This window comes from Bombyx mori, chromosome 4 (assembly GCF_030269925.1).
Source record: "Bombyx mori chromosome 4, ASM3026992v2".
NCBI lineage: Eukaryota > Metazoa > Arthropoda > Insecta > Lepidoptera > Bombycidae > Bombyx > Bombyx mori.
In genome coordinates this window covers 10993714-11010180 of record NC_085110.1, presented here as the reverse complement: position 1 = coordinate 11010180, position 16467 = coordinate 10993714, and the positions used below count along the sequence as shown (strand labels likewise).

The window sequence follows — 16467 nt, the reverse complement described above, 5'->3', positions numbered from 1 at the left end:
GCCCATAGATATCTACAACGTAAATGCGCCACCCACCTTGAGATATAAGTTCTAAGGTCCCAGTATAGTTACAACGGCTGCCCCACCCTTCAAAGCGAAACGCGTTACTGCTTCACGGCAGAAATAGGCAGGGCGGTGGTACCTACCCGTGCGGACTCACAAGAGGTCCTACTACCAGTAATTTTTCAAACACACACAATGACACATGGACAAGAGGATTTTTTTCTCTACCTTACATTTTTACCTACTCTACCTAATCACTGAGCTGGAGGGGCCATTCCAGCTTCTCCGAACTGGTGGGTGAGCTTACGGGGCTCAGCCTGAGAGACTAATAACATCTGCCCTAGCAAGAGCAGCGCTTCGCTGAATCTACCACCGTATCGGAATCGCGACCCAGTGAGAAAATCCGGCAAGAAACTTAGTGGGTTGACATGAGAGAATCATTAACGTTCTGTTATTTTACTACGGAGCTCTAAAATCATACAGATTTAGTATAACAATACAAATCAAAGGAAGTCGAAAAACATTTTCCACCAACAAGCAATAATTCTGACTGATTAAATAAAAACGATATACGTTCACATGATATTTTATTTTATTTCGGAAAACGTTAAGGAAATTTAGAAGCGTAAATACTTATTTATTCTTATTCAATTTAATAAATAGATAACTCTACACAATACCGATAGCTAATACCATTTTCTGATATGTTAGATAACAAAAAAGGATTAGACAGAGCTATTAAACTATTAGAAGCTAAGTTATGTAAATCTCACAAATTAAATACACAGTACCGATGCATTATCTGATAATAGGACAATTTACGAATTAATACTTAATCGGAATCACGACCCAGTGAGAAAATCCGGCAAGAAACTTAGTGGGTTGACATGAGAGAATCATTAACGTTCTGTTATTTTGCTACGGAGCTCTAAAAACATTCTGATTTAGTATAACAATACAAATCAAAGGAAGTCGAAAAACATTTTCCACCAACAATCAATAATTCTGACTGATTAAATAAAAACGATGTACGTTCACATGATATTTTATTTTATTTCGGAAAACGTTAAGGAAATTTAGAAACGTAAAATATTGATTTATTCGTATTCAAATAAATAGATAGATAACTCTACACAATACTGATAGCTAATACCATTTTTTGATATGCTAGATAACAAAAAAGGATTAGACAGAGCTATTAAACTATTAGAAGCTAAGGTATGTAAATCTCACAAATTAAATACACAGTACCGATACATTATCTGATAATCGGACAATTTACGAATTATACTTACTTATCAGTCTAAATACTTATAAACTTGACACACTTGCCGAGAGCATTATTAATAATAATTACATACAAACTTCGTATTCGAGAATCAATATTATTAGGTAATCTTTACCACTAGGTATCCAATAAATTCGATTGTTCGATCTAAAAACTTCATGGAAAACACACAATGTTATAAAAAAAGTTTCAATTTTAAATACTGATAGCATTAAAACGTATCCAATAAAATTGTTGTCATTAAATTTACTGCATTTCACTTTCACTGCTACATTTGTTCATGCTGTAATCTTGTTCTTTACCGTAGTCAAGGGGCTCGTCCATTTTGTAGCTCGCCGCCTGCGATCCGGAATCGGTAATGCTTGACGTCCCGATATAAGGATGGCTAGTTGGCGGCATAGAAGTCATCAAATCGTCAGACTTCGATAACTTCAGGGGTTGGTTATAATCTGACATATAATCCGGCATCGTGGTCTTCTTCGTCAGTTCTAACATCTGATTCAAATAAGAGTCACCTCCCACGCGCGACGGCATACTGAAGTCAGTGGCTTGCATGTCCGCGCTTTCTTTATGCAAGTCAAGTTTAGAGGAGAGTACGCTTTCTGAATGTTTGGATACGTCCATCGGGAGAGCTTCCGTTTTACTTTTCCCTATACTGCCGAAATCCGGTGGTAGATAATCTTTATTACTTTTTAATAAATCATGGGGGGATTTCAACAAATCATGGGGAGACTTGAGCAAATCGTGGGGAGATTTCAATAAATCGTGTGGAGATTTCAACAAGTCGTGAGGAGATTTCATTAGATCATGGGGAGACTTCAACAAATCGTGCGGTGATTTCAACATCATGTTCTGGTCTAACCCTATTTTCGAAGATATGGGACTGCTACTTGACATCGGCTTCATGAGTGATTCTTGCATTTTCATTAAAGATGGCGACAAGAACATGTTGTTCGCAGCTAATGTTGATTTAGACATTGGGTCAGGTATTCCTAATATACCTGCATTTGAGTATTTGCTGGCCGAGAATAAAGCGTTCGCTATATCTGCAGAACTCATCATTAAATTTGAGGCAATGTTGGCAGGAATAGGAGTAGACGCAGTACTTGTGGCGGTGCTGCTCGGAGTTTTATCGTAGCTTCCGATGCTGCTAGTTAGGTTTTGAAGTGACGACGCATATGATGGTGGATCCGGAAGCTTACTGCCTGACAAGCTTGCGGCCAAGCTCGATGGAATTCCCGGAGTTAGGCCGGCCAGCATACTATTAGCAGCTGCCAAGCTTTCTAGGCCGGTAGGTCCTAGCGGCATAGGCATTTGGCTGGTTCCTAATCCGAGCGCCATGCTTGTCAGCATGTCTAAGCCAGTAGGATAGGCAGAAGAGAGTGACGATGTCGAAGATTTAGATGCCGATTTAGATGGAGTAGATAGTACCGGTATATTTAGCGAAGGTGTTTCAAATTTGTGCGGCGATCCTGAACCAATACCTGAAGATACATTTATCGGAGGGACACCAGCAGGTCTACTGACCATCTGCTGTAGAGTACTAACTGAGGGGAAATTGGGTACGGACGTGGTAGATTTAGAGACGGGTATTGGCTGAGGGACCGCTAACAAAGCATCCAAATCCATTTTGTCGTCATTCTCTGAAGAACATCCTAATTCATCTCTAATGAAGTGCCACAGTAAGCCGTCACTTTGTTCTCGAGGAAACTTTGCGGTCAAAGTGCATTTAAGTTTGTCCAAATATGTAATATCGGGCTTAAAATTTTCTTTGAAATCTACAGATGTTTCGTCTGAAAACGTTGAATAATACTTTATGCTTTTTCGTATTTGTTCCATAGCGTGTGGAGATAGATGACTATCGTGTGCAACATTATATTGTAGCAATAGGGGCCGCGGGTACTCAGTGGGTCTTTGTTCTGGCGGAGGCATTACCCAAAAAAACGTTAAAGACGACTCCAAAACAGGACTTTCTGGATTATATGGCGCTGTAAAAAAAAGACCTACAATTAGAATATTTGTTTATTTTTTTTTTATTTTTTTTTATTTATGTACACACAAAAAAGAAGACATAGTACAGAGTAATAGGAAAATTATGTACAAAGGCACTGCTTATTTCTTTAAGAAATCTCTTCCAGCAGACCTGCGAGAGGATTATGAGAATAATAATTAAGTGATGAGTGTGTGTAGAACACCTAAAATAACAAATACAACATGAGAATTATAGTAAAGTACATACACATATTTTATTAGAATTGAATATAGAATTATAGAAATAGGAAAATATTAGAATTGTTTATTAGAATATTTGTTGAATATTTGAAGTTTGTCAATCTGAGATATATTGAAAATAGAATAGTAATTAAGAGTTTGGGGCACAAACAAAATTATGCACTTACAACAAATCACGCCAATGCAAGGAATATAAGATATTTCTGTTGGGCCCCTTAGTTTTATTTGGTACTCCAATTGATTATCGCAATCTCTGAGACTTGGCATTGCAGGGTTGGTCGGATGAGAATGATACCATCCAAGAAGGGACAGACCGAGTTTTTCGATTTCCATTTGAATTTCGAGCTCCACCAATACACGTGGTTTTGTGTCTTTCTTGCTAATAAGACAAGGGAATGTATGTGTTATGGACAAGGCTGAAAAAATATACATTGTTTTACACTTAAGCCAGAATCGTCCGTTGGCTTTAATAAGTTAGATGAAATGTTTTTGGTAACCATAAAATATAATTTTGTTGTTACGTTACTATTATTATTATTATAAAAATCGGGGGTAGGGAGACTATTAACCCACGAACTAGTTATTGCGACCCACGCAGACATGTTATGATTACTCCAAAGTATTCATTTCTTTATCAAAGCCGAAATCCAGCTTTTAATGCACTAACATTGTTGGATTGATTCTTAACCAACTCAGGGCAAAGAATGTGCTCCGAGAAATGAGTATTTTTTACGGCCTAAGGCATAATAGTCACACAGCATGTGTAAAGGGGTTTTCCTCTTCTTTAGTGCCTCCAAACTAGTTGCTGACTCTAGCTTGGACACATGCCTTTACAACTTAGTATGACGTTATAATCCTTTTTAAGAGTTATTCATTTATACAACTATAAGAAAATTTAACCTTACGTTCCATTAATAATACATCTATGTACTTACTGTGACTATTCAAATCCCATGTTCCCGCAAGATATCCATAAACTTCTTCTTTTTTCAAATGACAGTGGATGTCGAGTATCAAACTGGCATTACTACTAACAGATATCAAGAACGGCTGAACTTTTCCAGCTGATGAAAATGATATTCCTTCTATTAACATATTAGCATCACTGTAATACACAAAAATAGAACTGGTTAAAATTTACAATAAAAATTAAGTTAACGTTAGCCAAAACAAAAATTAAACATGAAGGCAACAATTTTGATATTGTGATCAATGAATACGTGCAGAAACAAATTAAGAAATAAGTAAATGTACATATACATTCCTTAGTAATATATATTGAAGTTGCAATCTGAAGGGCAGTGCGGGAATTAGAACCCACTACAATAGCTCCCAACATTCAGATACAGCTCTGACATCCTGATTTTGTTTGAGATGGAGGACTGTATAGGGCTCACATTTTTTTGCAGTCACCCCCGAATAACTGTCAGTAATACATTCAGTCTGTGTAAAGGGTCTATGACACCAGTGATCGCGTTTCCATCATAGGCACAATAAGAATTTACTATATCAACAGTAACTTACTGCTGCATCATTCTGTTGGGTACAGTATTATGCTTCATGACGATTCGTTGTGGTGGCGGTTCTGGCGGACTTTCCACTTCCATTTCAGTCTCTTCTGTGAATAATTAAATCAAATTATTATACAATGAAGATCTGAATGACATTCAAAAACGTTTGCCGAGATATTTTGATATTGATCAAACAAACAGAATTGACACAGGGATCATGATGTTGTCATGAAAGAAAACAATGTTTTATATATAAATATATTTACTTCCAGAAATTAATGTTCCCACAAAACATCAATTAAAGGTTTTAAAACTATGCTGTTGGTTTAAATGATGATAGTTAAATACAAATATATTTTTAAGTGTTTTAAAAGGTCACAATGTTCTCAGTATTAAAGTATGTCTTCAAATTTTAACTTTTCAACATGCAGACATACAGAGGTAGCAATTTGAAATAAGATATTTATGTTTTTTTGCGCTTGTAGGCAGACGAGCATACGGCCCACCTGATGGTGAGAGGTTATCGTCGCCCATGGACTTCAGCAATGCCAGGGGCAGAGTTACCATTAAAATAAGTTCACCATCAGGACAACCATTCGCTGGTCTCTTGTTATCCTACTTTTCATTTAAGTTATGTCTTGCAAATGCATTTACACTTCACGTTTTGAATTTTTTACACAACCTATGCAAGTTGTATAAACGTTTTTAGTTTGAAAATAATTGGGCAACTTATTGAAGTTATTACTAACTTATGCATAATTTAGTAAATAAAAACTGTTTACAGGTTATAATAATAATAATTATAGTTCAACTATTAGCAGCACTATTTCGGCTTCAGGAAAGCTGCTTTTTCCTTTGTGTCACTCACTACTTTATGCATTTCATTACAAGTGATGTTTAGGTAACACATTTGGCTTTTCTCCTACCTATTCGCTGGTAGTCTAAGGAGCTATTCCAGCTATGCCCAGACCGATAGGTGAGCTCACGAACTCAACATGAGAGCCCTAACAAGAGCAGTGCTTCACAGAATCTACGACGGGATCGGAATCGTAACCCATTGAAAAGATTCAACGAGAAACTCAGTGGGGTGTCAATGGGGCACAAATAGTTATTTTACAAATAGTAATAAATAATCATTAAATTATCAGTGCTTAGTGTGAGTTTTTTAACGTTCTCGATAGCATAAAAGTTAATTCAAATTTGTATGCAGTTGGAACAGCGCCCCCTCATGCTCGAGGCGTGATCTCGCCGCCTGGCGGACCCCGCCTATAGGCGACGGACCGTCTCGAACTGGGTTAATCGCGACCGAAGACGTCTCACCTTCCGGGGGACGCAGGCGCTCACGGGACACGGCTGTTTCGGCCGCTACCTGCACCTCGATCGCTCGGAGGGAGCCGACGCCGAAGTGCCACCACTGCAGTGGCTGCAACGAGGACACTGCGGAGCACACGCTCGCGTACTGCCTCGCTTTCTCGGAGCAGCGCCGCGTCCTCGTTGCAAAAATAGGACCGGACTTGTCACTTCCGACTGCCGTGGCTACGATGCTCGGCAGCGACGAGTCCACCATCTGGCAAAAAAGGCGGCAGAACGGGAGAGGGAGCGCTCTTCTTCCCTCTCAGCGCCGTGCCGCCGCCGCCGAGCCGAAGGGCCGGAACACCATGGGCATCGCCCGGGCGGCCTGGTAGGACCGCCGTACCACGGAGACCGGCGTCGCTGGTCGTCGATTATCACCTCGACGACCCGTCGGTCGGGCGTCCTCAGGGTGGCGCCGCGTGTCTGGTTGTAGTATTGACCGCGGGAACCCCTCTACTCTGACCGGGTTCTGACCCCAGACGGAGATCGAACGTCGGGTGTAAGAGTGCAGGGGAGTCGTTTAGTGTATTAGGGCCCTAAAATTTTCCTTAGGCCCAGTCTGCTCCCAACCAACACCTTGCAGATCGTCAAGTCCCACATACAGCGCGCGCCCCTTAGGCGCGGGGACCTCGTAGGAGGTTCGGCCCCGACCAGAAAATAAAAAGCGCCCCTAGCGACAAACGCTGTTCAGAATGTTAAAAAACTCACACTAAGCATACTGATGGCTTATGTATCCCTCAAGAGTGTGATTCAAGAATTGATACCAGTTCATAGATTCAAATTCAGAGTGATTAATAAATCTCAAATATAGAGTAAATAAACTGCTTACGATCACTATGCATATTTTCTCTTTGTAGCTGCTTTTTTCTTAAATATGTGGCTTTAATGGTGTCCAACTTCTTCCCTCTATACTTAACAGATGCCCAGCCACATCCTGATCTCTTATCAGGGTTTATGATGCGTTTGCAATGTATTGCCCAAGCTGATGGTGAACAGAATATCGTTTCAGTTTCATGTGATTTAATTTTTCCATCTGGTTGTAAATCGCCAACAAACTTTTGGCCCTATAAAGACATGACTATTAGTAAGATTTCATTATAGATTGAAGGAAATAATTTAGAGTTGTAGTATAGATGAGAGATACAAAACACAACAGACCTCATTATGCTAATGTATAGATTGACATGTTTTGTTTAATTTATATGTAAGTTTGTTTTATTTACAAAAATATTACATTTGAGTGTTTAAAAAATTCAGTTTTAATAGGAATATGTATTTCAACTGAAATTAACATTAAAATGGATGCAGTACACATGGTAACTTAGAGTAAATTTTGGCCCATATCAGAGGCCCAAAATAAAATGGGTAATTTAAAATTAAGGGATGAGTTATTTTCATTTCCGTAGATACAAAATTTAATTAGAACAACTAAATACCCACCAAGTACTCAATGGTCATAGCGGCTATGCCTGGTTCCAACATTTTATCTTCCAAAAGCATTTGAAGGGTGACACCACGTCCCGGCATTGATTTGTTTCCAGTTTGAGCTTCAGATTCCTTCAGAATGAGAATAATGCAGATTATCATCCTTTTAATAAATAAAACATAGCCTTTTTCCAATAAAAATAAATATGTTGCTTCAATCTATCTATAGTCACAGTTTGGGTTGGGTTTCTGGACAGAATCAATAAATTTATTTAAGACTAGCTGACCCGCAGACTTCGTAGTGCCTCAATCGATAAATAAAAAAGAATCTGTCCGAGAGGGACACATCAAAGGGGAAACAAAATTGTAATTTTCTATTTAATTCTGAATTTTCATATTTATCTACCCGGGCGCCATTAAGCAGGCCCAATGTAGGCAACATTGGAGGAAGCTGGTGCAAAAACTGGACCAAGGTGGTCACGACCCTCAGTAATGAGGAAACGACAAAGAAGAAAAAGAAGAAGATAAAAGAAGAAGATAAAAGAAGAAGATAAAAGAAGAAGATAAAAGAAGAAGATAAAAGAAGAAGATAGAAGAATAAGATAGAAGATAGATGATAGATGATTACCTACTGTTTAATAGTTGGGTTTTGTTGTATTCATTCTTGTACATTATAAATATTTGTGGGACCTATGACAATTCTGACTTGGAGCTGTTTATTGTTTATTTCTTCTGCTAACACAATGGTTATGCAGATTTATTTTCGAAAAACCGATAATTCGAATTATGTATGTTTAAAATAGATTTAATGTTGACGATGAAGAATTATTTAATTGTTTACCTCATCCGAGAATTCTTCTCCACTTGCGACTTCATCTTTTTCTTCCTCCGCTGTTTCCTTTTTACTTCCACAAGATTTTTCATTTTTTACTTCCTCTTTAGGATTACAAACCAAAGGTTCCGATTCAATAGACGGATTACCGCTATAATTTGTACCAGACATCAAAGCTGCAGCCAAGTGAGATGTTTGAAAATCCATTTTTTTTTGTTTACGCGAACATGTAGTCAATATCTAATAAAAATTAATTAAAACAGTGTACATACTACTTAATACTATTTTACTTATTACTTATTATTTTGAATTTATGTCGGTCAGATGTTATGTTTTCAAATATGAAAGGCTCTCTTGAATCCTAAACTCCAAAGTAATACATCGTAAGACATGAATTATTAATTAAAATACAGAATTTAATGAATTAATACATTTCAGTTAAACTTTATTACCTTTAAATCATCTTAGCTTGCATGTTTAAAAAATTGTGATTATTTATGCCCAGTTTAATCTATGTTTATGCCTATTGCCCACTGAGCAAGTAATCCACTGAAGAAACATATTATAGTAATCCCTGGCTTTGTAATTTGGCCCCTCTTTTTTTGGGTTTTCGGATTTTTTTTATTTTTAATTATTTGTTCGTCGTTTGTTTATTAATGTTCGAATATAAAAATTGTTTGTTCGTCTTTTATTTATTTATAATTAATTAAACAACTAATCACCGTTAAGTGGGCCCCCCTTACTAGATATCTTTATTTTTATCGCTCAGATTAATTCACTTTGATCAATTATCGTTTGTTCGACGATGTGATTGTTCGATCATAAAAACAATTAAATTCCCAATTACTAATATTTTATATCTAATGCCGGCCACTGACATGCGCGCAAATATTCGTACATTGTACGAATGTTTGCGCACATGTGAAGGGCCGTCAAACATTCATTCGCAAACCTAGCGCCTATGCAAATGGGTTCGCATAATCAATTTGCGAACCCGTTTGCGCTTCCTCCTACACTTGTTTACGAATGTCTCACGAATTTCTCCTCCTTTTTAATTCGTCAATAGAACGTTGAAAAGAAAAAGAGTTTTGAATTCTTTCCCAGACATCATTAACAGCCATGCTGTTTTTATGGGATTTCTTTTGATGAAGATACGCTACACAGTAGATGTCACGAACTATGAAAATGGCGATACGTCCGTTACCTTCGCAATCGTCGGCGCAACTGGGCAAGCGAATGTGTGGGAGACTACGCGAAGGTTCGAGGTTCGCGCGCTTTGATGTCTGTTAAAAAACCGACACAGCTTGGAAAACCACGAATGCAGCGAAAACTTTGCATAATCATTCGCAAATGTCATCCTACACTTGCGGGTTTGCGTATTCGTGCGCATGTGAGTGACCGGTGTAATAAGAAAACCATCACCTCACGCCACCTTTTTTTTAATTTCAGATTTTTTTATTTTTAATTATTTGTTCGTCATTTGTTCGTTAATGTTCGGATGTAAAAATTGTTTGTTGGTCTTTTATTTATTTATAATTAATTAAACAAATGATCACCCGTAGGTTGCCCCTCATTACTAGATATCTTTATTTTTATCGCTGAGATTAATTCATTGTGATCAATTATCGTTTGTTCGACGACTATTGGTGATTGTTCGATCATAAAAAGAATTAAATTCCCAATTATTAATTATTTTATATCTAGCAAACCAACACCTCACGCCTACATTGCGCATGCGCCGGTTTTGTCAGTCAGCTGGCAATGGCCATATCATAGAGTTACTATTCTATTATGTAGGTACCATGGAGTTAATAAGTACCTACAACTGGAGTGCTGTCTGATGCCGAGAAATCGGTCTCGAAAGAGAATACTTTTTGGTCGCGGTGTCCTTGTCTAATGTGGTGACCATATAAAATTTATTTATAGGATAAAATTATACACATGCATCAGTTTTGAATTTACCTTAAGTAATTCTGTGTAACCCTATGTAAATACAAAACACGTGCTTGCAACGTTTTATTTATGTAAATTCAATTCTAAACATTGCTTCGTCGTCATGGTGCCTTTTTTCGACGTTTTTTTTTGGAAGTTGCTGCGTTGTCGAAAATCTAGCACTGAGTTTTATTACAAACATCATTACCTCAGTGCTATTACTTAAACTTCCTCAAACTCATGTTTAACGTCCGAATACTCAACCGCGACTTAAATATTATGTTGAACTTAATTACGCAATTCCTACTTTAGTGTACTGGCTAAGTGGGCCGTGCAAATTAATATTTGACACACTGAGTGAGACACTGCAACACACATGGTCTGCGCGTATCGGGTGCTCTTTTCCTACATTCACATCTTCAATTGATTTAAAATTACTTGTATTTTTACTTCTGTGCTATTATCATGACACGTGTATATTAAGTCTACTAGTTACATTTTATGAAATAAAACACAATGGGTAATAAAATGAAATGAACTGAAATTCATTTATTTGTTATATGTAAACAATTAAATAACTCTTAAATGACAAGTCAATACACATAACACAATACACATAGTACTTGATCTCTATTTACAAAATATTGGTTATATTATTATTATTAAGTTCAGTAAATTTTCTGTAATCTTATAATATAACATTTCCTCTATTTATTTTTAAGTAAATTCTTTTTTTTCAACGAAATACATAATTTATTTTAATCAATATCTAAGTGGACCATGAGTATCATTAAAATTTCGCAATTTAAATTTCAATTCAATTAAAAATCGCCATTTTTCTTTAATAAATCTAAAATCGACTTTATATTTACAATCACTATTTCACGACTTTTAAGTTTTTGTTTCAATACCTTAACATCTTGTCGTAATTTTGCTTTTCTCGGGGTATTTTTTATTTCTTGCGTTTGAGTACTTGATTCTTCTTGTTTGACCTTTTTAAAGGACATTTTCCAGAAATTCCAAAGTCATATTTACTAGAAGATCCTCCTCGTTCGCTTAACGTCAGGCAAATGATATACATGCTTGCGTGCGACGCTATTCAATACAATAAAAAAAGTTCAAGAAATACCACGTGATGGCTCTTATAATATGAAAAATACATTGCAAAATTATAGTTTTCACGATTGTTTTTTCAAATTTAGTATATGACATAGATAAAGTACAATTTACAAGACAAATGGTATTAAATATTATAATGAGAAAATATATCTCACATTTTAAAAATATATGCTCACACTAGTAAAAATTTATCAATGAATCTGACATATGGAAGGATATTCCACAAACTGGAGAGGATTCTCGCTTAAAACCACTTATATTAAAAGTGTTCACCATGATTACACGGAAACTTTCACGATTTTCGAAAAAAAAACAAGCCACAAGCTGTATCAGTGCCATTTTAACTTCGCACTACAAACGTAAATAGACGCCATTTTTCTTTTAATCCATTCATAGCTCTTTTTCGGTGATGCCAACAATTAATCTGGCTTCCCACCAAATTCAACATGAAAACCATCAGAAATCTACGTACCTACCATAAAATTTTCCATTAAACAGAGTTCTTATTAATATAGAACAATATTTTTTTTGTTAATGAGCTTTATTAATATATGATGTTCTATTAAAAATCAATATATATCATATAATCAATACTTCTTATATAATTTATTTTAATAAATTGTCATCATCAGAAAATAAATTCACCATAACTTTGTACGTTTATGTTGAACCAATTTAATTTTTGACGTTGATGGAAATTCTAAATTGTCGCAATATTTTCTAGTTAAGTTTAAGTCACATCGTTTAAATAATATGTATTTAGATATATTATTGTCATAAAATGTTTAAAATCCTGTAAAGTGGATTGATTTTAACCTTTTCAATAATTTTCAACAACGCCCAAGCTACTAAAAAATCCACTAACCACTAAAAGCCATTTTTGATAACTAAGACGGGGGTCCAAATTCCGAGATTTTATGGAAAATCCTCTAAGCTAGCAACACTGCTTTTTGTTTGTAAAATGTGCGAGAGGGACACCACCACTTAATAATCATTCTCATAGTAACTCTATGTCATTCTCTTTTCAGACCGTTTTTCCTTACATCTTTTGCTATTTAAAAATAAACTTTAAGCCATAGAGATAAAGTATATTTTTAGTTTTTATGTCAAACGAAGTAAGCACTCCAGTTAGAATAGTAACTCTATGGTAGGTACTTATTAACTCCATGGGCCATATTTACTAGCGTTTTGTTTACAAGTGCGTTTATACTGTCTAATTATTTCATATGTAGATCAAAAAAATATTGAAAACTTCAACAATACTTCATGAAAAAAATGTCAGTAAATTGAATGTAACGGCCAATTAATCGTTAAGGTACGATTAGCGCGGTTTTAATAAATTCAGTTATTTTTAATGATATTGAATATTAACAAGCACATTGAAATTTCAGTGATTTCTAATTATTTTTAAGAATATTTTAGGAGTACAATTTTTTCGTGTTAAAATGATACTATTCATTACCATGCAATAGAAGATAGTTATGATACTTGTATCTTTATATATAAAATGAGTTGCTGTTCGTTAGTCTCGCTAAAAATCGAGAACGGCTGGACCGATTTGGCTAATTTTGGTCTTGAATTATTTGTGGAAGTCCAGAGAAGGTTTAAAAGGTAGATAAATATGAAAATGCTTGGAATTAAATAAAAATATGATGTTTTTCCTTTGATGTGTCCCCCGTCGGATGGATTCCTTTTGTTTGTTTTAAGTTTATTTTATACAAAAGTTTAGGTCTTTTATTTATCGATTGAGGCACTACGAAGTCTGCCGGGTCAGCTAGCAGTTTTATAATAAAATTAGTAATTCCTAAATTAATTACGTAGTTCAAAAAATGTAAATGTAATGCACACAAAATCTGTTTTTGTTGAAATGATAATTATTTATAAGTTCAAGAAATATATTGCGGGGGGACATTTAGTAGAAATTCATTTAATATGGAAGAATAAACTTAGTATATATATAACTAGTCAGGTCATAAGTATTGTCACACAGTAAAAACTTTTCTTTTAGAATGCTGGCCACAAAAAAGTTTATTGAATTCGAATTTCGAATTGTTCATGAAAATAAAAATGTATACTTTTAGAATTTTACTCATTTTTTAATATGGAGTGGACGCTTAAAGAAGACCGAGTTGCAGTTATTGCGTTGCATCGTTGCGGTTACGCGCCAATTCAAATTTTTAACATACTGAAAATTTTGAATATAACCAAAAGATTCGTTTATCGTACCATCAAACGATACAATGAAGACTCTAGTGTAGATGACAGGTCAAGAAGTGGTCGCCCTCGGTCTGTTAGGACTCCAGCAGTGATAAAAGCTATGAAGGCGCGAATTCAAAGAAATCCCAAACGTAAGCAGAAACTGTTGGTCCTTCAGATGGGGTTAAGCAGAACCACGGTGAAAAGGGTGTTAAATGAAGACTTAGGGCTTCGGGCATATCGAAGAAAAACAGGACATCGTTTGAATGCTCGTCTAATGGACCTGAGACTGAAGAGATGCCGCGCTTTGTTGAAGCGGTACGCGGGAAAAAAATATCGGGAAATTCTTTTTTCGGATGAAAAATTTTTTACCGTAGAAGAGAGCTACAACAAACAAAATGATAAGGTGTACGCACACAGTAGTGAAGAAGCGAGCAACCGTATTCCGCGTGTCCAACGAGGTCATTTTCCATCCTCGCTCATGGTATGGTTGGGAGTTTCTTATTGGGGCTTAACAGAGGTACATTTTTGTGAGAAAGGTGTAAAAACGAATGCAGTTGTGTATCAAAATACAGTCCTGACGAATCATGTGGAACCTGTTTCTCATACCATGTTCAATAACAGGCACTGGGTATTCCAACAAGATTCGGCGCCAGCTCATAGAGCGAAGAGCACACAAGACTGGCTGGCGGCGCGTGAAATTGACTTCATCCGGCACAAAGACTGGCCTTCCTCCAGTCCAGATTTGAATCCGTTAGATTACAAGATATGGCAACACTTGGAGGAAAAGGCGTGCTCAAAGCCTCATCCCAATTTGGAGTCACTCAATACATCCTTGATTAAGGCAGCCGCCGATATTGACATGGACCTCGTTCGTGCTGCGATAGACGACTGGCCGCGCAGATTGAAGGCCTGTATTCAGAATCACGGAGGTCATTTTGAATAAACTTTAGTGTCATAAGAATCTATGTTTTGTTAAGTTCATTTTGGTATATGAATGGTTACATAATGAATAAACTTGTTTCAATTATTTTACATTAAACATGTGACAGAATTTATGACCTGACTAGGTATATATACGCTATAAACAGGATTTTATTTAAAAAAACAAATTGTTTACGTCTATATTAGCTTAATTATTATTATCGAGAAGTATCTTGATTGATATATATTACAAGGCTTCGTTTTTTATTTTATTTATTTGTTTTTTATGATCAATCAATAACCAATAGTCGTCGAACAAACGATAATTGATCAAAATGAATTAATCTGAGCGATAAAAATAAAGATAAGTAAGTAAGTAAGAAGGGGCAACATAAGGGTGATCATTTGTTTAATTAATTATAAATAAATAAAAGACAACGACAAAACAAACGACGAACAAATAATTAAAAATTAAAAAATCCGAAAATCCAAAAAAGGGGCCAAATTCAGTGAGCCAGAAACTCATTGGGCATTTTGCATCAAACACTGTTTTGTGAAACATTATTAATCTGATCTTTTATTAATTTGATGGCCTGGGGACCAGACTTTTTATCTTTCATAATCCCTGAATTTGACGTGCCTAGGGTAGGAAGTGCGAAATTGAGTTGTAGGATTACTGCACCAAGTGTTTACACCTGGTATTCATTTGCAAGACTTCGGCTTGTGTTATCGGCAATAATTGTAACACTAAAGTTTACTTACTACTGTGAAACTATCACTTTTATCTTATGACTTCCAATACAATGAGTATATAACAGTCCTTATTTGCAAATATTGGAAATGCACTGTAATATTATGTATTTTAATACATTATATTATATTTTATATATTTTTGAAAGCCTTGGCTTGCAAGCATTTCAAAGGGGGCTACACCTTCTTATTAAATTTAAGTAAGACAAAAAAATCCCAAGCATTGTAACTATCGAGCATCTTTAATTTCATATAGCGGTTTAGGACAAGACAACATTCGAATCGCGCGATGTGATTGTGCCGGTGTTCAAATCCGCATAAAAGTAGGTACCATTTTTTATTGAAATACGCACTTCACATATTTTCACGAATTACTCCCACGATGAAATAATAACATCGTCCAACAAAAATGAAACCCGCAAAAACTATAATTTGCGTAATTAATGGTCTTGTGAGCTCACACATAGGTACCACCACCATGCCTATGAGATAAAATAATGAAGTATCACGATTAGATATCCAGTACAGATTTACATGATACTGGAATTTTTTTGCATTGCATTCCATACAAAATTTTGTCTTGGTTCTGTACAGTGTGGAATAGACTCGATAAAAAATCGATTCTTCGATTCATTGGTCTCAGATCGCACCCTGACACAGCGTGACCAGATTTAGTAGATTTCTACTTTTTTAGTAGATTTTGAGGTACTGGCAACACAATTTAGTATGTAAAAATTATTTTGTATATTTTAGTAGAATTCACGCTTTTCATTTAATCTAGTACTTTTTGGCATAACGGATAAATTCCCCCTTTCATCGAATGGATTGTAACTATTTAATTTTCATTCTTTTCGTTACCGTTCGTGCCGTGAGCATAGTGTGATAGACTAGTGGGAATTCCT

At 35.8% G+C, this 16467-nt stretch overlaps 1 protein-coding gene across 3 annotated transcripts; it reads right to left on the bottom strand.

The window, feature by feature from the left end:
* Window positions 1-577: 577 nt before the first annotated feature.
* LOC101745255 (MPN domain-containing protein CG4751) lies at window positions 578-9212 on the bottom strand. Of its 3 annotated transcripts, XM_004930955.4 has the most exons (8): window positions 9097-9212; window positions 8654-8884; window positions 7828-7944; window positions 7217-7451; window positions 5048-5141; window positions 4459-4628; window positions 3691-3939; window positions 578-3279 (listed from the first exon to the last, which is right to left on the bottom strand). In XM_004930955.4, the coding sequence occupies exons 2-8, from the start codon at window positions 8849-8851 to the stop codon at window positions 1538-1540; spliced, it is 2805 nt and encodes a 934-aa protein (XP_004931012.1). In that variant the 5' UTR covers window positions 8852-8884; window positions 9097-9212; the 3' UTR covers window positions 578-1537. The 3 variants fall into 3 exon arrangements, with proteins under 3 accessions (XP_004931012.1, XP_062524226.1, XP_012550065.1); XM_062668242.1 differs by having other exon boundaries at window positions 8654-9187; XM_012694611.3 differs by lacking the exons at window positions 8654-8884; window positions 9097-9212 and having other exon boundaries at window positions 7217-7369.
* Window positions 9213-16467: the final 7255 nt, after the last annotated feature.